Source organism: Gouania willdenowi, chromosome 5, assembly GCF_900634775.1.
Source record: "Gouania willdenowi chromosome 5, fGouWil2.1, whole genome shotgun sequence".
Taxonomy (NCBI): Eukaryota; Metazoa; Chordata; class Actinopteri; order Blenniiformes; family Gobiesocidae; genus Gouania; species Gouania willdenowi.
The window spans coordinates 24480643-24502297 of NC_041048.1; the positions used below are offsets into that span (position 1 = coordinate 24480643).

Genomic DNA, 21655 nt, shown 5'->3' on the forward strand with positions numbered 1-21655 from the left:
GCACCATGTTACACACACACACACACACCATGTTACACACACGCACCATATTACACACACACGCACCATGTTACACACACACACACACGCACACACACACACACACACACACACACACATACACACACCATGTTACACACACACGCACACACACACACACACACACACACACACACACACACGCACACACACACACACACACACACACACTATCTATCTATCTACCTCTTACCCAGCTGGGACAGTCCCTGACCACCACCGTGACATCCCCAAACACCCGTGAGGTGTATTCCATAAAGGCCGGGTTGTGCAGGCTGCTTTCCAGTTCACATGGTCCCACCAGCGCTCCATGACCCAAGTAGCTCCACAGCAAGCCTCCCTGCAGCTGGCCCTGGCCCAGGATCTCTTCCCCGGGCCCGACCCCTCCGGGACACTCACAGCCCAGGGCCACAATGTGGATGGACCTGCAACGACCACAGGAACTAACAGTACACGAAGGCACCGAGAAGACACCCGCAACACCGCCATGCCACCGAAGAAGCTGTGGAGAGCGCACTGGATCATATAATCACACATCTGGAAAAACATCCCCGCTGCTCCAAGGAGATTTACGCACACAGAATATTAAACAACACTTGTATTATATCCTGCAGCAGCAGCATCTCTAGAGGACTTGCAACTTACATGGTGGTCACCGTCGATTTGAGCCGTGGAGCCGTCACTCCACTCTACGTGCCCGTGCCACTCTGCAGTCAGCCTGGCTTATCCGCAATGAGCCGGTAACCCCTCTCATCGGAGGCTGCCTCCCCCCGGAGCCGGACAGCACGGTGGCCGGGTAGTCGCTGTCATTTCTCCACGGTTCTTCATCCACTCCTATTCATTCATAAAAGCCGGACCTCGGTACCGACCAGGAACCGACCGTAGAGGTGAGAGTCCAGCTAGCCGAGTGTAAACAGCGGAGGAGCTCACAGACAGACAAGTTGTCACACGGCGAGGAGACGCAATTACTGACGACAGAGAGAGAGAGACAGACCATAAGCATGACGTCAGTGGGTGAGACGTAAAGAACAAGCAGAGACAGACTGACTCAGCAACGTCATAACAGTGAATGTCTCATTAGCTCATCACAGGTCCCAGCACACCTGTTCAGCTGGTTCTGACACCAAATACTACAATATAAAACAATGATGTGATCAGAATCTGGTAGGCCTACATTTATTAACATTGAAATACTGTGAACATTCCTATTAGGACTGAGCAATATGGACCAAAACTCATATCTCAATATATTTTCTCAAAATGGTGATATACGACATAAATCTAGATAATTTTATTTTAAATGAAATCTGACCAGAAAGATAATTGTGGGTTAAATTTGCTGATACAAAATTCCACACAGGCTCATATATTAACAAACAGCTGCACAATATGTGCCACTTTTGGCCTTTTTCACCAGTGAAGGACAGCATGTGTGAGTGAGTTCTGTAGTGTAACTTGTTATGGGGAAGGTCTGGGTTAGGATGCACTCAGTAATCCATCTAACTGTGCTCCTCATGCTGTTCTGAGAAGCAGCGACTCCTAAAATAAGTAATTTAATACAAAATAAACCATACAAATGTATTGATATTGGTGATATTGTAATTTTCTATATCGCCAAAATAGAAAACTTGATACATCTTGAATCTCGATATACAGTATTACCCAGCCCTAATTCCTACATTATAATACAGCCGCTGCCTAAACTAAAACATAAATGGGTATATGAAAGACATTTGTTTATTTAATATACTTACAGTTCATATACAAGTCAACACGTTGTATATTTACTCTTAATTACACGTTGCTTGTCTTTAAGTTAGACATTTACATTTTATTTAATTACATGTTTTCTTTTCATTTCTCATGCTCACTCATGTGGTTCTCTGGTATTCACTAATGACTTATTAGACACACTTGTTGCAGACTTTACATTCTTCAAGACTTTTTAAAGCAGTGTATATTTGTGGTGCTTGTGATTGGCTGATTTTTCATTCTGACTTACGTTGTTTTTTCCCCCGTGGGAGACGCTAAAATCTCAGTTACTAATCTACCAGAACGTGTAACTATGACCCATCCTGCTGCTCTTTAGGAAAGTCAACTCTCTGTCACATTTTCCAAGGTATTTACACAAGTTCTTTTCTTTTTGCGCCGGGAACGTCTTCATTCATCATCTCTCTTCTGAGTTGTTTCTTGGAAGAACTGCCACTCACCCCCCCCCCCCAAAAAAAGGTGTTTTGTACACAACTACACACTACAACTACAAATCAACCCCAAAACACACCCTCAATTGGGTTTCACTTTTTTAGTGCTTTGTTAAAACTAAAAATTTACCCATCCTGCCTTGGTGTGGGCAGAGTCATGAATCATGTCCATATGTTAGTTTTTCACTTATGTTGTGGTTTATACCTATCACTGCCAAACTGCTTTCCCTTTATTATTATTTAGCCAAAAACTTTTTATTTCAATGGATAATAGTTAAATAAATAAATACAATAATAGTTTGGACACATTTGATGACAATTTATCTGATTATTTGTTAAATAATAATACATTTATTGCAAAGCTGTAAAAAAAAAAGAAAATTACAAAACTGTTTATTAATTTGCGGGTTTGATTGGACAATTTGATGAGCCCCATGTGGGACTTATTGGTCTCTAGTTAAAATGGTCCCCACCTATAACATAACACCGATCCTGCAACCGCAGACAGTCGAACATACAAAACTCGTTGAAAGGGGATTCACGTAACCTTATCTCTGTCACCAGAAATAAGCTGCGTTCAGGAGGAATATGAAACAAACGCTGCACAGACTGACAAAAAAAAGCCTAAAAGATAAGGAGATGTTTTCTAGTTTCATGAATGTGCCTCATTCCAATTCTCATCGTTATTGACTCCGTTGAATCGTTTTCTGTCAACATTTTCCGCACTGTTGTTTGCTAAAGCAACGATTAAAGCAGATTTTAAGTGAATATCTGCAGCAGATACCACAGCACACTTTCACAGGTGTGGAGAAACACATTCATCCATAATTAATCAGGAAGGATTAACACAGGTGTTAATTATACTGTACAATATGCTATATCAAGTCAAAAGTCATTTTCAGTAACCATAGAACAGGAACGGAAGGTTATCAGTGCTTTGTGAAATAATTGTTATTTAATGCTAATATTGATAATTTTGGGTTTGTGTGTCATTTGCCAATATTAAACTGAATACCGTAAATAGCAATACATACTTCCTACGGGCACTGCATTAGTAACAATAATGACAGCCATAATGGGAAAGAGCAAACTCCTTGCTGACAAGCCACGAGAAAATATTGTTTTTGATATTGCTGTGGGCAATGTTTTAATGTGGGAAAATGTAGATTAAGGTTCCCCTTCGACTAACTTTACGGCTTCCAGAGCTCTTTAAGAGAAAACGGATGGCCCTGCAGGTTCAGTCAGAGCTGCCTTTGTCATTAAGAAGTATCATAGGAAGTGGATGAAAGTCTAAGCAGGCAGTTTGTATGCTGTGTGCACGCTACATACATTTCCTGGTGGATGCACTGGCCTCATCAAGTGCTTATCACTCACAAACTGCCCTTTTACTTGACAAACAACTGACTATTTGACCTGCTGCATCACACCAGCTGAGAGCTGATTCCAAATCTGAATTCATATACATGCTTTTATTTTACTTTTAAAAATAATAGTACATGTGTTCTGCCCCCTCCATCAACTAAGTCACTGAGTGTGGTGCATTTCTAGATTGGATTTGTCTTGTCATCTTTGCCTGAGCCTTTAGCCAGTGCTGTGAGCATTTTACAGAGGCCGACATCTCTCTTGTTCAGGGACATTATGGCCTGTAGCTTTTATGGGCTGAACCAATGATGGTATTTGTAGCTGGACAGCTACGTTAGCCTTTGCTGTCAGTGCAGTGAGAGGGAAATCTCTAAATGTGACAGCCTTTTGAGACTCTAAACATCAAATGGTTAAGAAATACCAGTTGTTTTGGTAATAGATCTAGAATAATTGAAATCAGATTTTTTTTTCCACTTTTACAAATAAAGACAGTTAATCTTGTGTCTAGTTACTCATTGGAACGTAAGTATTTGAACACCCTGCAATTTTGCAAGTTCTCCCACTTAGAGATTATGGAGGGGTCTGAAATGTACATCGTAGGTGCATTTCCACTGTGAGAGACAGAATAAAAATTAAAAAAAAAACATTCAAGAAATCACATTGTATGGTTTTTGAATAATTTATTTGTATTTTATTGCTGCACATAAGTATTTGAACACCTGCTAATCAGCAAGAATTCTGGCTCTCAAAGACCTGTTACTGTTACTCTGGCTTTAAAAAGTCCATCTCTACTCCACTTATTAATCTAAATTAGTAGCGCCTGAGTTTGTTAAAAACACCTGTCCACTACTACCATGAGGCTAAAGATGACTGCCAGTCTCCCTCGGCCTGGGGCTCCATGCAAGAGCTCACTTTGTGGGGTATCGCTGATGATAAGAAAGGTGAGCAATCAGCCCAGAACTACACAGGAGGAGCTGGGACCACAGTTTTAAAGGTTACTGTCGGTACAACACTACACAGTCATGGGTTAAAATCATGCATTGCACAGAAGGTTCTCTTGCTCAAGTCAGCACATGTCCAGGCCTGTCCGAAGTCTGCCAAAGACCATTTGGATGATGCAGAGGAGGCATGGGAGAAAGTCATGTGGTCAGATGAGACCAAAATAGAAGTTTTTGGTCTAAACTCCACTCGCCGTGTTTGGAGGAAAAAGGATGAACACCATCCCTATTGTGAAGCATGGGGGTGGGAACATAATGCTTTTGGGGTGCTTTTCTTCAAAGGGGACAGGACGACTGCACTGTATTAAGGAGAGGATAAATGGTGCCATGTGTTGCAAGATTTTTGAACAACAACCTCCTTCCTTCAGTCAGAGCATTGAAGATGGGTTGTGGCTGCATCTTCCAATATGACATTGACCCAACACACACAGTCAGGATAACCAGGAGTGGCTCCGTAAGAAGCATATCAAGGTTCTGGAGTGGCCTAGCCAGTCTCCAGACCTAAATCCAATAGAAAATCTTTGGGAGGGAGCTGAAACTCTGTGTTGCTGAGCGACAGGCCCGAAACCTGACAGATCTAGAGAAAATCTGTGTGGAGGAGTGGGCCAAAATCCCTGTTGCAGTGTGTGCAACCCTGGTCAAGAGCTACACGAAACATTTGACCTCTATAATAACAAAGGCTTCTGTGCCAAATATTATTACTGATTTTCTCAGATGTTCAAATACTTATGTGCAGCAAGAAAATACCAATACATTATTTAAAAATCATGCAATGTGATTTCCTGTATTATTTATTTTTATTTCTATCTCTACCAGTAGAAATGCACCTACGATGTAAATGTCAGACCCCTCCATATTTCTAAGTGGGAGAACTTGCAAAATTGAGGGGTGTTCAAATACTTATGTCCTCACTGTATTTACTGTTCATGTCTGTTTAGGTAAATATTTTACAAGATTCTTGTAAAGGTTTTTGATACAAACAAATGCTCACATTCATTTTTGAAATTAGTCCAAGGGATTCTACATTGCGTTACATCATGTGTTCATGTTACTAAGTACTAAGCCCAGCAAAAAGCAAGAAGTCATCTAAAAATGATTTAGCAGGGATTCTCTAAATTAGAGGTCTGCATTCTCCAGTACATGGGTGCTCTCAAGAGACAAGACAGAAGAGTCCTGAAACAACATCTGTGCTATAGGCTCTCCTACACACCATAAAATAATAATAATGCATTGGATTTTATAATAATAATGCATTAGATTTTATATTGCACTTTATCATAGACACTCAAAGTGCTTTGAGTACAGAATTAAGGCAGTATTCTTTCACTCCACACTTAGTGGTGGCAGCCGTGGCTACAATAGTAGCTATTGTAGCCACAGCTGCCCTGGGGCAGACAGACGGAATCAAGGCTGCCATAGTGCACCATCGGTCCCTCTGACCACCACCAACACTCACACACTACATTCATACTAGGCAATGAGGGTATAGTGTCTCGCCCAAGGACACAATGACACCTGGAATTCTCAGTGGCCTCCCACCCAACTACTAACCAGGCCCAGGCCTGCGTAGCTTCCGAGATCTAACGAGATTGGGCAATGACAGGCTGGTGTGGCCACAATATATGGCGCTTTATCATAGACACTCAAAGGCGCTTTACTGAATTAAGGCATTATTCTTCCACTCCACACTTACTGGTGGTAAGCTACTATTGTAGCCACAGTTGCCCTGGGGCAGACTGACAGAAGCGGAAAATGTTCTAAGGTCAGGTTTGAGTCCTAAACAAAGTATATTTCTGTACTTGCTGAAGGATGTTTCTGTAGTCGAACAACAAATAATACTCGTGCATGAATCTCAAAAACTGAAGCCTGATGTGATGTAATCCATTATCCTGTGAGCAAATACACTGACTTTGGTATTACCAAAGGTCCATTTAACTTAAGTATTTACTTTTTTGGAATATTCTGAACCATTTGTAATATGGATGTCTCACTGCACGAAAACTCACTAAATTTTATGCCGAGAAATGTGCTACTGTTGCAAAGTTGCAGTCTCCAATTTTAGAAAAGAAAATGACTAACCAAATTCCCTAATTCAATGAACTAATTATTTAGGAATGCAAAAACTTGTTGGACAGTGGCTATCTAGGATAGGTATGAGAAACCCTGAAACAGATAAAAATGGATGTTTCTAAGCTCATCTTAGACAAGCAAAACTTCCTGTCACATTCTGAACACCTGAATGCTTGTGAAGGATCATTATTGGGGACTTGGTAAATGTGTAAGCAAACAGACAGTGTCATAAAAGGGGGTCGACAGAGAGGTGGTGAGACAATGATTCTTGGAACAGGAAACAGAAGAGAACAAAAGACCCTGAAAGTCACCCTGTCATGCTGGTTATCACAAGAAAAGCAAATGCTGTTGGTTATCACAAGACCAGCAACTGGTGAAGAAGTGGTGGGGTCAAAACCCCAAAACCCCACACCCATGGACTGTGAACTGTAGATGTAAAAAGCAAAAGAAGATTAACAGAGTCACACACAGACAGAAGGACAAGGGAGTAACATGTCTTTGTGTCAGTGTTATTGATTATGTTAATAGATCTAGTCATCTGTGTGAGGCGATGAAAGAAAGAAATTGATTGATGTCCAGGTCGTTGAAAACACCAGCATTCAAAGATCTACGCTGACACTACCCAACTGATTAGTTAGAATTAAGCAACTTCTTCTCGACACAGTCATCATTAAATAAGCAGAACAAATAAGACTAGTGAGACAAGATTACTGTCAAGTGTCTTTATTCTTATCAGCCTGAGCTTTGGCTCTCTCCACTTTGCCTTTCTCTCCTTGGAAAAAGTCAGATTCAAGCCTGCCTGGGTCCTTGGAGATCTCCACATAGACTTCGCCATTGATTACTCTGACATTGTGGACCCGCTGCTTCACACCTCTGGAGAACCATGTGGTCACAGGTGGATCTTCCCTCTTGTTGATGATTTTAAGTAAGCTTTCCCCATTGTTCAAGGAGATTGTATACTTGTGCTTTGGACAAATGATGCACCACCTGCCGTCAATATCCTGTGAGACATGAGCAGAAATCAAGGGCTGTCATTCCCATCCTTTGACAAAGCAATAGACAAATAGTTATGTAACAGCATTTTCACAAGCCATGAAGTTATTTCAATGGCGCCTGAAGACTGACAAAAGACCTACTAACCAGCAAGCACATTTAATAAAGCTGAATCTGGCTTTTATCCTGAGACGGATGATGACAAAGATCTTATCAGCTGAGTCATATGCTAACCATACCTCAATATCTCCATTTTGCAGCAAACTCCCAGCATCTGTCAGAAGTACAAAACCCCAAATCATTTATATTCTGCTAATAGTTTGAAATTTGACAATGATAAATGCCAATATGTTATATAATAAACTGATAAAACAAGGCTCTTCAATGTTCGAAACACCATAAAAAAAACTTGATATTCAGATGGTTTGGTAAAGCAAAACTGGTATTATTTGGACTATTTATTGTTATACCTTATCAAACAGCTGGTAATGCATTTAACATATTTCAACAGTGAATAAAGTATCAGAGTAATCTTTGCAATACTTAGATAGAAGTTGTGTTGTGAGATTAGAGAGAGAAATTGTACTCACGATGACAGTAAGAGTCTATGGCATAGAAGGTTTCCTTCTGGTAGATTATGAGTATATCTCGATCTCCTATAGTTCTAAAAGATCGCTTTGCTTCAATTAGTTCCTCCTCTTTGCCCACAAAATGAATCTCTTCCATGGGCTTCTCCTTCCCCTCCATGACTCACACTGTTTTAGGAGGAAATCGCAAAATATTACAACTTGTTCAACAGACACCATACAACTGGCTGAAGCTGCACCTGAGTTATCACAAGTTAAAATATAAATGTAATTTTTGTTGTGCAGTTCTATTGTTTTTGGATTTTTCTGCAAAAAGCGCACATTTTCTTAATTGTCAGCTTAAAACACCCCAAATTATGAACAAATAAAAGCTTTCAATTACTAACTATAGAATGTTATGGCTCATTGTGCGTCTCCTTAAGTCACAAGAATGCATTTCATTCACGTTGTTGTAGTTAATGTACTAGATTTGTTTTGTTTTTTTATGTTTATAAGGAAGTTAGGCATAAAAATGCTTGTGACTTTCATCTCTGTATACTGTATGTACATGTGTAAAGGTAACCGGTAACCAGTCAAGTCACAATTTATCTGCAATACAAAAGTTCAAATATATACAACTTCTTAAAAATGTTGTCTTTTTTTTGAGGGGACAAAAAAAGAAGGTTGACAATTGCGTAAAATATAATATGAGAAATGCTAACCCTAAACTGTACCTCAAGTTGTATGAGTGGGTTAGATGCACAGGTTGAGCTTATGTGAATAGTTGAGAGCAGCAGCATCACACGCTTCAAAAGTTAGGCCAAGTTCACCTTCCAAGAATTTAATTTCCGTCTTTAAAGCACAACTTTACTCATCCTAGCCATCTTTCCACAGCACAAAAATTAATAAATCATTTGGTTGATTAAATGAGGCAATTTCTTATTTTAACAAAACAGCGAAAACATTGAAATAGAAATTTAAACTTTGGAAGGATTTTCATCTTAATGGCGTTAATTCTTCTGAATTAAAATTAAGTGGAGTTATTACCATCTCTGAAGGTCCTTCGCCTGTACAATTAAGGGGAAAAGTTTGCTGGAAAGAGAATCGATGTGGTTCTGGTTACCTTTATCTCCAGGTATTTAAAAACCAACAGGAAGTATTTTAAAAAGAATATAATTAAATTGTTTGTGGTGTCAGTTTATTAACAGAGTAGCATTCACTCTGGGACACGTTCAACTTATAGCCTGAGAATAAGTCATATCTTCTAGATGACGGAATAGATTTTCCTTGGGTCGGAACATACAATAATAAATCGTCAAAAAAAAGTGACAGTTTAGACGTCGATATGCCAGCATAGACCGAAGATCTGTCATAGATTTAAAGGCACACATTAGGTAAAGTAACACATTTGTTTAACACCATTCAACACAAGATCCAGAGTCCACAGTGCTACATAATCCCTAAGTGTAACTTCCACCATGTACCAAAAATATTTGGATATGTGTCTGATTCAAGCAAAGCCCACGAGCCGAGTGGAATGAGCGCCTCAGTGCAGGCTGAGTAAGCACAGTAATAGTAAGAGTCACATGTCCTAAAGCCTGGGGCTACAGCTGATATAGAGGAAGGGGACACAGAACAGTGAAATGTTATATCAAAAGGAGATTTAAAAATTGCTGCTAAAGCTTTGAGGAAAATCTGCAGTTTGTGCAATTTCTTACACAGGTTTCAAGATCATGCACAGCCCTTTACTGTATACTCTTTTATCTCTGCAGATACATTTAGATTTGACTATAAAAAGGTACATTTATGCTACCATTTTCTCTATTTTACCTTAAAACACGGACAATGTTTCTCCTCCGTCAGGTTGAAGAGTGTCCGGCTGACAGCTCAGGTCTGTGTGGGGGGAGAAAACCTTTTCTATTATCTTAAAAAACAAGTTGTTTTCAGTTGACCCTTCCTACTCAGCCACTTGTTCTTATCAGCCACTCACAGGCACAACAGCTACAGTACGTCTTAGTGGGGAAATGCCTGCATTTATTCTTGCATTGAATATGCCACGCATTATGTTTGATTCAGACCAATCTGGTCTATTTTATTGCTACCGTAGTTGCAGTGGTAAAAGGAGGTTTCGATTTGTCAACAGTTTGTTCAATCCCTGTGCAATTACAGTCTCTTGTTACTTTCATTGCCGGCTGTATTGGTACAACCAGCTTTTGCAAACTCATTGTTGGGAAAGATGCTGCAACATTACATCTCCTAGTTCCTGGACAGTCTGCATGCAGCTGTTTCTGTCTTATCTTTTTGACAGGCCTGAGTATACGTTGCTGGGAGATCTATTATGATGTATGTATAATGTAATGATGTCAAAAATCATCTATTTTTATGTTTCAGAACAAATTAATGTACAAAACAAAACATTTAAAGAAAAGTATATGTATAAAATCAGTATCTTAATTTCTAATCTATGTCATGTTCACTCTCCATTTCACCTGTTGGTCCACTTTCTAACCCATGTCCAAAACTCTTGTCAAACAAAGCGACCGCTTCAATGAATTCAGTCACGTGTGTGGTGGTGGTCAGTGGGACCAGTGGTATGGATGGGTGGATGGATGGTATAGTATTATTATGTAAACAAATGTACTTTTTACCTCCCTCCGCTCATTTAGTCGCAGACTATTGACTAAAGTGCAACTTAATTTCAGTCAAAATGTTGTAATCTGTACTATTTCAGTTATATGTGCCAGTTTTAGTCAACTAAATGACATTAAGATTTTAGTTACAAATACAGTTAATTGAAATCTAAAAGTTTATCCCTTAAAAATAAAAAAGGTTGAATTACCATTTATTCCAGCTTTGATTCGTCTGACGTCTGTAAACACAACCAGCTTACTTCCTATTGGATTACTTATCGGCTCGTCATGCCTTCCACGCTACAAAAGTAGTTTTGATTAGATACCTTGCAAATAAAGAAACTTAGTTTTGTTTGAATTTTGTCCCATGGGAACACTATTGTTTAGTTTTTATTAGTTGACAAAAATATCAATATATTCTAATATTTTTTTGTGTTTGCATGTATTTTTTTTTAATTTGTCAGTTATTGTCACTTTAAAAAAAATGTAGTTGATGAAATCTATGACAAAAAGTCTTAGTCAACAAAAATGACACTGGTGTGCGGTGTTATTGTGGACCCGCTGCAGTTTAGCTATGTGTTTTTTTTTTACTTTTCCAGTGCATTCAACACCATCCATTTGTGAGAAGATGACAGAGATGCAGGTTGACTGTGTCCTGGATTGTGGACTACTTTACTAGCAGACCACAGTATGTACGCCTGCAACACTCTGTGTCTGACAAAGTGGCCAGCAACACCAGGGCCCCTCAAGGGAGTGTCCTTTCTCATATTCCTTGTCACCCTTACACAGACTTCAACTACTGTACTGACACTTGTCATCTCCAGAAGTTCTCTGATGACTCTGCAGCAGTTGGATGTATCAGGGAGGGGGACAAAGTGGATTACAGGGCTGCTGTGGACTGCTTTGTCACATGGAGTGAGCTGAACCTACAGCTCAATGTGACAAAAACAAAGGAGCTCAGACTGAACGGACTGTTCTGCAAGGCCAGCGACGATGTGGGAATAAAACTGGACTCTGTCACAGTGGTGACAGAGAGAAGGACGCTGTCTAAGTTAAATGCCATCTTGGGAAATACGTCCCACCTACACTATGATGTGCTGGTCAGCCTCAGGAGTACTTTCAGCATCAGCATCAGACTGACCCTACCACCACAGTACTTCACAGAACACCAGGGATAGGCAGGAATCATTCTGTGGCCATCACATGCTACAACTCATCACTTTAACCCAGCTCTCTTGTATTGTACGTTGTAGTCTGTAAACAGCTGACTCTACTTGTGTATTCTTGTATATTTGTGTTATATTTGAGCAAAACAGAACATTGCACCCCAAATCATGACTGACTGTGGATATTTCACACCGGACCTTAAGTAGCTTGGGTTCTGTTCCTCACCCGTCTTCCTTGATCTTTGATTCCCGAATGAAAGGAACACTTTACTTTCATCAGAAAAGAGGATCTTGGACCATGGCCAACAGTCCAGTCCTTCTTCTCCTCTTTTTTTCTGCAAAAACTGGGAAGTAAATGGTGATTTCTTCACAGTATTCTCATTTTTGGAATTCCTGGTTTTTGTGGGGTTTATGAGCTGGAAGCCCAAATTATGTAAAGATAAACAAATAAATACAATTTTTTTTTTTTTTTGAAAAGGTCTGTGTTATATGGTTTCTCCCTAAATGTCATGTCACGCAGCGCCCAGTGGGTGGCGCCAATGTCCTGTAGTATCAGATAATCACCGTCATAGCGCTGACAAGAAGAAGAGGAGGAGGAGGAGGAAGAAGAAGAAGAAAAAGAAGAAGAAGAAGAAAACTCAGTTCGAGCCTTGAAGGAAAACTTACAGCGTCTTCTCGCTATTATTTTTCTTGATAGCCTCCAACTGTTTGCATTACAGTAGTTTTAGCATCCAGATAGGCGCATTCCTGCCACGTTAATAGCTGCCTGTCGCTGCCTGTCCAGTCTTTGCACAGCCTGTAAGTCACGCACGCACCCACCAAAAATCACTTATCAACCTTATTCCTGTGGACGATACCTTACAATTATGGGTGCATCTTTCTCTATTAAAAAAAAAAAGGAAAGCAAGAATGAATTGGGTTTGAGAGACTGCTACATATCTACCTATTGCCCTAAACAAAGAAGATTTCACAACAAAAGCCCTGGTAATAAGCCATACACCTGTAGTCATTATCACTTTTAAAGATGGGCTTTATAGCATCTGATATCTGTCATGATTTTACGCAGTGTGTAATCGTACAGATTACACAAGCGTCTACCTTTGCAATTAATCTCTGTTGAGTTGGCTTTGTTTACATTGGTAGTTAGACAAACAAATGTAGGACATACTCTCTTTCCAACTGCTACCGGAGTATTTGTCAGACCATATACGTTATACAATAAAATCTCAATATTTTTAGGAAGTGTGTATTGATATGGAAACGTATCCCATGATCCTCTCCGATTGACGTCTGCGAGTTAATCCTTTGATTTCTGGCCCGTCACGCTGTTTAACAGTAGGTAAACTAAAAAACCAAACATTGTTGCGAGCAGAATTGTTAGAACACCCGACAACTACGCACATAACTCCCATTTTGCTCGCGTTGTAAATAAAAGTTGTCATAAAAGATGGCGGAAACTAGTGAATCAGAGAGGATCATGGGAATTTTGTGACATCGGTGCAAACGATCTGTAGCCCCTGGGACTATGGGTAAGTTTTACCGGACCTTTTCTACATAATCGTAATGTGCCGTGCTGGCATGACCGCGTGGTCTAAGGCGCCTGACTCAAGGATTCTTCCTTCCACTGCTGTGGGTTCGAATCCCACTTTCGACAAATATATTTAACATGGCAAATTCCACCTTTAAATACATATATATATACCAAAAAAAATTTACATTTTAGGGTATTTCCTGGGTTAGCGGGGTACTGTAGCTAAAAAAAAATATGAGCTAAAATAAAAGTGACGGAACTTTATTGGTACGTTCACACCAAACGCGTTTTGAGCATCAAAATCTTGGCTCACGTGCGTAGTTGGACGCTTGTGCTCATTGAATACAGACGGTTGTTACCAACGTCAAATATGCTCGGGACGCGCGTTGAGGGGAGGGGCTTCTCTGTTGCCGGTGGTGTTCATACAATGGATGAATTGTGGCGATCAGTTATGTTCATAATTCACCCAGTGACTGTAAAGTGGTGGGGAACATTGTGTTGAGAAGGCTGTTTCCGGTCGGATGTATTTTGGTGTGACTGTGCGCACTGTGACGTCAGAGGGCTATAGAGAAGTGTGAGTGAATAAAGAATAACGTTTGGAGTTTTTTGCTGAACACGCCGCCTCCGACACCCGTTCATCGGCTCTACATCATCGAGAGGGTGGCTTGGCTTTTTTTGCGCCATTTCTGGATTCACCAGAGCTGCGCTCGGATGAGAGTCGCTCAGCGCTACTTCGTCTCTCCCGTGCCCAGTTTGATGACCTGCTGACCCGCATCGGCCCTCGCATTTACAGGTGCTCTATTCCAGCAGAAGAGCACCTGTCCATTTGTCTCCGGTTAGTGTTCTTTTTCTTCTTCTCATTATTCTGAATACGTCACGGTTGGGGAACGCTCCTGATTGGTCGACGAGCGGAGATATGCCCCAAAAGTTCAACAATCCCAACTCCAGCATCGGCTGCGTTGGAGGCGCCAGATGCACACGTCAAAAGTATCCGCCACGTGAAAAGCTTCAAAACGCGCCGCACAGGAGGCGCGGGACGCGCAGCAGGACCTCCGACGCTCCCCAGAAGCGCGTCCACCATATATTGTGAATGTACACCTGACGCTTTTGACGTGTTTGGTGTGAACGCGCTATTAGTCACGTGGTGCACCTATCATGTCACCTAAACTGGCCAATGAGGGGCGCTGCATATGCAGTCTATTCATACGTTTCCGTATCAATAGCCACGTCCTATTTTTTAACTTTAAAGTTTTACCAGAAAGACAAACTGTGCTTTTCATGCCGTTCTGAGAAGCAGCGAAAGCATTAAATACCAAATAAGATTTAAAATAAAAATGTATAATATCTTGTAATTTTCTAAATTTAAAAATCTCGATATATCTTAAATCTCGATATACTTCCCAGGCCTAGTCAGACTTTTATTTCATCTACCCTGTGTGTGTATGATTGTAATTTGCCTTTGTACCAAGCAACAAGTGATTTAAACACGTCCAAGTCTCAAGTGGACACAGAAAATAACCACTTCTCAGTAGGATAAAGTTAACCAGTCTCTTCATGTTAATAATTCAAAAGCTTTAGCCCAACATATATACCTTTAAAAGTCTATAGATAACATTGTCCTATATTTAGTCCAAATTATTGAATAAGTGATTAAAAAATGTAGTAATCCCAGTTAATTTTAAATAAAGTAAATTTAAAATGAATCATGTAAAAGGCATTACTTAGGAGGTTCAATGAATACCTTACAATGAAATAAAAAGCTTAAACAAACTAAAGTTGTTGACACTCAGTCTGTGCGCTCTCACCATCATAAATCAAAGTGTGTGGGTCAAATGTGACGCATTTAAGCTGTTATAAGAGTCATTTTTTGGATGTCTTGAAGTTTGAGCAAATTCAATTTTGTAATGGAGGCTTATTTATATTGTTCCTGTCAATGAAAAAGACTGTTTCATGCAAGATAAAATGATTTCTGGAACGATGGAGTAGAAAACACCCCTAAACATAAATATGTCATTTTGTGTAGGATGATGTCCGTGCGAGCTTGTGGATTTATCGTGTTTCGACGTCTGGCCAATGCTATTCCCCCAGAAAGCAACATTGAATACCTCCTCTTGCAGACTTCATACGGGGAACACCACTGGACCCCACCCAAAGGTGCACTGGACTTATTATCACTGCAAAATATTAGAACTATTGCATTTTACTGGTATTGTTTAGAATTATTGTGGAGTGTTTCTGCCAGTTAGGCCTGACTTGTTTCCCATCAGGACATGTGGATCCAGGTGAGGACGACCTCACCACAGCACTGAGGGAGACCAAGGAGGAGGCGGGACTTGGGACGGAGCACCTGCAGGTGATCGACGGCTTCGTGCAAGAGCTGCGTTATGAGGTGCGCGGGAAGCCCAAGGAGGTGCTCTATTGGCTGGCTGAGCTGAAAGTCCCGGGAACAGCTGTGACTCTGTCCAATGAGCACCAGGACTTCCGCTGGGCCCATTTGGAGGAGGCCTGCACTCTGGCCAAATACCAAGACCTACAGGACACACTGAGATCAGCACAGAGACACTTAAAGGCTCTAAAGTAACTTGCATCTGCAACTTAATGCACAGCCCCAAAATCCTGTTATCTCGTCCTAACGTTCTCTGTTATGTTGTTGTTTTGTGTCTTTCTGTAAAGGCAGACACAAATATTGCCAGTTCATATCATCTTTGATGCTTGTGTGTTGACAGAATTGTTGGCTGACGGTCAGTGTAATCAGGAATGGGCACAGGTTGAAAACGTATTGTATGTACTGTATATAATAATTTAATAATGTATCTGTGTCTCTAAAGTGATTATTAAAAGGACAGGCTTTAAAATGCACTTAAATAATAAATGCAAAACTTCCCACTCTGGAAATGCATTCATTTTGTGTCCATCATATTCTCTACATGTGCTGCTTTTCTATCACTGCTCTTTCACAGAATTTTGTCTAACAGGCAATTTTTCTTTGTTCTCTTCTTTGTAACTAATACTTCAGTTTTTTTTTCATTGTTTTATTATTTTTATGTCCCTTTCAGCAATTCTCTTCCAATTTTGCCCCAATTTGAAGTTGAGTGTATGACTACTTTTTTAGAGAAACTAAGAACTCTCCATCCATCCACCCACACTGACCTCCATACCTGCTATAAATCTCTCCTGTGAGGCAGTGTGATGTGAATAACCTCTGACAAAAAAAAAAAATGAGCTAAGTCATTAAATTAGATTGAATATTCTCTCTGCCCACACAGCATAAAGTAAACGCTCAATTAGCTGCCGGTTTTCATTAGCAAGGAGCTGAGGGAGCTGCTGGGATCATGTGAATGAAGATCAGTGACAGTCACCCGTGGGATCTTTTATCATTTCATCGTGAGTCATAAAGCATCAGGTTAATAAAGCTTGTTCATTTCATGCCTCATCTTTAAGGACAATATAGTTCTGAATCTAGTGCCTCCACATTTTGTGAATATTCTCATAACAAGCTGCGAAGTGAACTGTTGTCTCCTATGGAATGAGTGCTGACTATTGAAAGTGCATGAATGACCAATACGTTTGCATGCAAGGTCAACAAAGGCTTTCCCCAAATAAATGGAATTCAACCCAAAGTGAGCTGTGGACTCTTTGGATCGTCCACCGGTTCAGTGAAACCCATAAGTGTCCATTAAATTCATTTCTTAAGTCAATATGTATGGCAGTAGTAGTTTGTAGTGGGTCCACCCTGGATAAAAACCTACACTACTGTATCAATAAGGTGGCTTTGAAAACCTCTGACAACAGCAGCTCTTTGTATTAAAAACATAATCCTTGTTTGAAAGTCTGACTTTCTGTTTTGTTCGCCCACCCTACCAATCACCATGTATTTCAGAATGTCCTGTAATCCTATGAGCTGCTCAGTGGACCAGTGGTTAGCACCTTACAGAGAGAAGTGCACAGCTGAAATGTTCTTTGCCTGTGTGTTTTCTCACTGGTTAAACATGCATGTTAACTGCTGACTCATCGGTTGCTATAGTTGTGTGTGTTTGTCCCAGGGTGGAAAAGACAGCCTTCAAAGGATGATCTCATCCTCACCATTGTGGACACTGATTTTAGGAGCTAAGATCAAGTATTCTTTTAGAATTGTATTCACAATGTTATCTTATGTGAAAATACTTAGTAGTCAAAAGGTCACTTTTTGAGGGGACATAGTGTTGGCTTGGTCAGTAAAAGCTTAAAGAGAGGAATATCAAAACATGAATATGAGACAAAAGTTCAGAATTCCAGCTTTTATTTCATGGTATTTATCAATCAATCAATCAATCAATCTTTATTTGTATAGCGCCAAATCATAGCCAATGGTATCTCAAGGCACTTTACAGTAGAGCAGTCTTAAGGACGGACTCTTCATTTTATGGATACACACATGCATATATACGTATATACACATACATATGTATCCCACACCCAACATGAATTCATCATGGCGGCAAGGAAAACCTTCTGTTAAGCAGCAGGAACCTTGTGTGGATCCCATTCCTATGATGAACAGCCATCCACGTTATGCTGTGTTCAGCAGCCGATGACCGATGGGGGGGGGGGGGGGGGGGGGGGGGGAGTACACTGCAGTTTACAAAAGGGATGTTTTTTAAAAGAATTTACAAACTAATCAATGTAGCATAAACAATGAGAGATCACATATATGTGTAAAATGATTTTGAGGACACTACAACTCTCTTGTGTGAAGTTATTGATTTTTATTTTTGTATCCTTTTCCCGTGTTGCAATTATCCAGACGATCCCTGCGCATTTCAGCCACAGTCGGTGCCACACATAGAGGCCAATACAAGTTCCCAAGTGCGAAAATCCAGTTATAGCTTGCAGTCGACCTTGCTGTGATTGCAACGAGGTGTCGGTTCTGTAAAAGCAGTGTTCTGCTAATGAGTTATTGGTCCGAGAAAGCCAAATCTGTGAATATCTTTCTAACTTATTAAGTCTATCCTACCTGGGTCTAACTTGACAATTTACAAGTTCCAGAAAATCTATCCCTCCATGTTAAAGCATATGTATCCAGTGTTGTATCATATATCATGTAGAAGTTAGAACAAAAATATATAATAACACTGATAAATCTCAGCAACTTTACTCTTTCATTCTTTAAGTTACAAGAGGGTGCTGAATATTTTAAGCAGCATTTTGGATTGCAGCAGTTCATGTGTTACTGCAGCAAAACCGAAGCAGAAAGCAACATTATCAATTACGTTATTAATCATTTTTGCATTATTGTTTATCTTATATACAGTACATTGTGGTTGCCGCGAATCTCGATAAGTTCTATAAATATTTTTTTTGCCCCCTTCCTGACAAGAATCTCAAACTCCGCCTATGGTCAAGGTCATTTGAAACACTAGCATTAAAAAATCCACGTTGACACCATGCTGTATGCATTTTTACCATAATAGAATAAGATAATGGAATAAGTAATGATAGTTTAAAGCTGCTTGGGACCATAAGCAACATTCGAAGTGAAGAAACAGGAAATCACTGTAAAGGATTAAAGTAAAAACACTTCTACAATAAAATGTTCTTCTTTTACATCATCTTTCTTTTGTTCTACAGGATTCCCTGTTCCACAATGCAATGCAGGGAACTTTTTTTTTTTTAAAAGTTTAAGTCTGAAGACCCTTGTTTGTGATGGATTCAAAAACAATTCTGCGACTGACAATTTCCACCGTTTGTTTGTGAGTAAATTCTCTGCACAGCCGCAGAGTGTCTCCATAGACTCGTATTGAAGAGGCGTTACTGTGAATGCACAACTTTGAACGAGAGTGGCTATTGGCCAGCCGCCACTGGTTATGACGCTGCGCCGCAGTGTTCTGTCACTCACAACATCTTGGGGGAATATATACAGTTGAAACCAGACAATTACATACACTGTGCAAAAATATAGCACTTTTTTTTCACTGTCTGAAGTTTAATCAGAATAAACCTGTTTCAGGTCAGTTAGGATTACCAAAAATATTTCATTTTGCCAAATGCAACAGTAATGAGAGATCATTTCTTAGATAATTTTTACTTTCTTTGAGGTCAAAAGTTTACATTTCCTTAGTATTTAGTAGCATTGTCTTTGAACTGCATGACCTGGGTCAAACGTTTTGGGTATCCTTCCAAAAGCTTCTCACAGTACTCTTTTGGAATTCTGGCCCATTCCTCCAGAGAGAACTGGTGTAACTGAGTCAGGTTTGTCAGTTGCCTCGCTCGCACACGCCTTTTCAAACCTGCCCACAAATTTTTGATGGGATTCAGATCAGGGTTTTGTGATGGCCACTCCAAGACATCGACTTTGTTGTCCTCAAGTCACTTTTTAACTATTTTGGCAGTATGCTTGGGGTCATTGTCCATTTAGAAGACCCATTTGTGGCCACGTTTTAGCTTCCTGGCTGAGTCTTGAGATGTTGCCTTAAAGCTGCTATCCAGAGTTTCTGAGAAACGTCTCGATGTCCCGCCCTAAACAGCATCACATCCTCCCACTGCTTCTGACAATCTACCTACCAGAAGCCACGCCTCTACTTTTCTGCACTCGGATCGCGGAACATAACAAGGTTGCATTGGGTCGCATTGATATAGGTCTATGGGTCAGGGAAGAGCCAAAATCATATGTATCTGTTTGCTGTTGTGACTCGCGGCCTTGTTTCCGTGCACAGTTTCACATTCACTTTGATTGACAGTCTCAAAAACAGGAAGTCAAAGCCTATTGGCTGTGCGCACTCGGCGATCGCTTCCATTTGTATAAGAGTCTATAGGACGAAAGAGGGACTTATATACTGTACATTCATGTATATGAATGACCACCAGCAGTAGACCATAATAAAAGACTAGTTAGGTATTTTTTCACATTTGCAACATACATAAACATAGAATTCTCAGATATCAGCTTTAATATTTCCATGTAATGTTCTTTCTTCATGATACCATCTATTTTATGAAAAGCTCCAGTTCCTGCTGCAGCAAAACAGCCCCACAACATGATGCTCCCACCTCCATGCTTCACAGTTGGTATAGCGTTCTCAGGTCTACAAGCTTCCCCCTTTTTCCTCCAAATGTAACGGTTGCAATTATGGCCAAACAGCTCCACTTTAGTTTCATCAGACCACAGGACATGTCTCCAGAAGTAAAGGTCTTTGTCTTGGTGTCTTTTGGCAAACTGTAATCTGGCTTTTTTATGTTTCTTTAGGAGTAATGGCTTCTTTCTCGCTGAGTAGCTTTTCAGCCCATGTCAATGCAGGACTTGGTTCACTGTGGATAAAAACACTTCACCATCTTCAGCCAGCATCTTCACAAGGTCTTTAGCTTTTGTTCTGGGGTTGATTGGCATCTTTCGGATCAAAACACGTTAATCTCTGGGACACAGAGCCCGTCTCCATCCCACTTGCAATAAATTGTTTGAACAGATGAACGTGGCACCTTCAAGCATCTGGAAATTGCACCCAAGGATGAACCAGACTTGTGGAACTCCACGATTCTCTCCCTGATTTCTTTTGATTTTCCCATGATTTCAAATGGGGTGTGGCCTTAAAACACATCCCCAGGTATGCCTTCAATTAACTCACATGTTGTCAGGAAACCTATCAGGAGCTTCCAAAGCCATGACATCACCATCTGGGCTTCCCCACGTTGTTTAAAGACATAGTACTTTTTGTGTATGTACACTTTTGACCTCAAAAAAAGTAATACAAAATGATCTAAGAAATTATCTCTCATTATTGTGGCATTTAGCAAAATGAATGAATTTTTATAATCCTAACTGACCTGAAACAGGAGAAGTTCAGTCTGATTTACTTTATTAAACTTCTGGTTTCAATAATAATAGTATAACATTTCTATGCAGGAAAAGTGTTAGTTAACTTTTTATTAATTAAATTCTTTTATTTTACCAGGTAAGTCCAGTTGAGAATAAGTTCTCATTCACAATGATGACCTGGCCAGCATTTTAATATTTCCAGCGTTAACATCAATGTAATTTTGTTGTAAAGGAACCATATAACTCAAATTATGTATGAGATGGATTTCCACTGGAAAACATGCATTTGGGGGGCATGCTAAAAACAAAT

At 40.1% G+C, this 21655-nt stretch overlaps 3 protein-coding genes across 4 annotated transcripts in view; 1 reads left to right on the forward strand and 2 right to left on the reverse strand.

The window, feature by feature from the left end:
• Positions 1 to 1069, reverse strand: part of rhobtb3 (Rho related BTB domain containing 3) — a 48205-nt gene extending 47136 nt beyond the window's left edge. The window contains exons 1-2 of the mRNA XM_028446812.1: positions 685 to 1069; positions 233 to 464 (exon numbers count right to left, since the gene is read on the reverse strand). Of these exons, the coding sequence (XP_028302613.1) occupies positions 233 to 464; positions 685 to 686 (234 nt within the window). The 5' untranslated portion in view covers positions 687 to 1069. The remainder of the gene's footprint in view (positions 1 to 232; positions 465 to 684) is intronic.
• A 6314-nt stretch (positions 1070 to 7383) lies between these two features.
• rfesd (Rieske (Fe-S) domain containing) lies at positions 7384 to 10187 on the reverse strand. Of its 2 annotated transcripts, none has more exons than XM_028447572.1 (4): positions 10060 to 10187; positions 8254 to 8422; positions 7903 to 7937; positions 7384 to 7671 (listed from the first exon to the last, which is right to left on the reverse strand). In XM_028447572.1, the coding sequence occupies exons 2-4, from the start codon at positions 8408 to 8410 to the stop codon at positions 7384 to 7386; spliced, it is 480 nt and encodes a 159-aa protein (XP_028303373.1). In that variant the 5' UTR covers positions 8411 to 8422; positions 10060 to 10187. The 2 variants fall into 2 exon arrangements, with proteins under 2 accessions (XP_028303373.1, XP_028303375.1); XM_028447574.1 differs by having other exon boundaries at positions 8254 to 8418; positions 10060 to 10136.
• A 2414-nt stretch (positions 10188 to 12601) lies between these two features.
• Positions 12602 to 16447, forward strand: nudt2 (nudix (nucleoside diphosphate linked moiety X)-type motif 2). The gene is made up of 3 exons (XM_028447435.1): positions 12602 to 12823; positions 15580 to 15710; positions 15824 to 16447. The coding sequence occupies exons 2-3, from the start codon at positions 15581 to 15583 to the stop codon at positions 16135 to 16137; spliced, it is 444 nt and encodes a 147-aa protein (XP_028303236.1). The 5' UTR covers positions 12602 to 12823; position 15580; the 3' UTR covers positions 16138 to 16447.
• The last annotated feature ends 5208 nt before the right edge of the window (positions 16448 to 21655 follow it).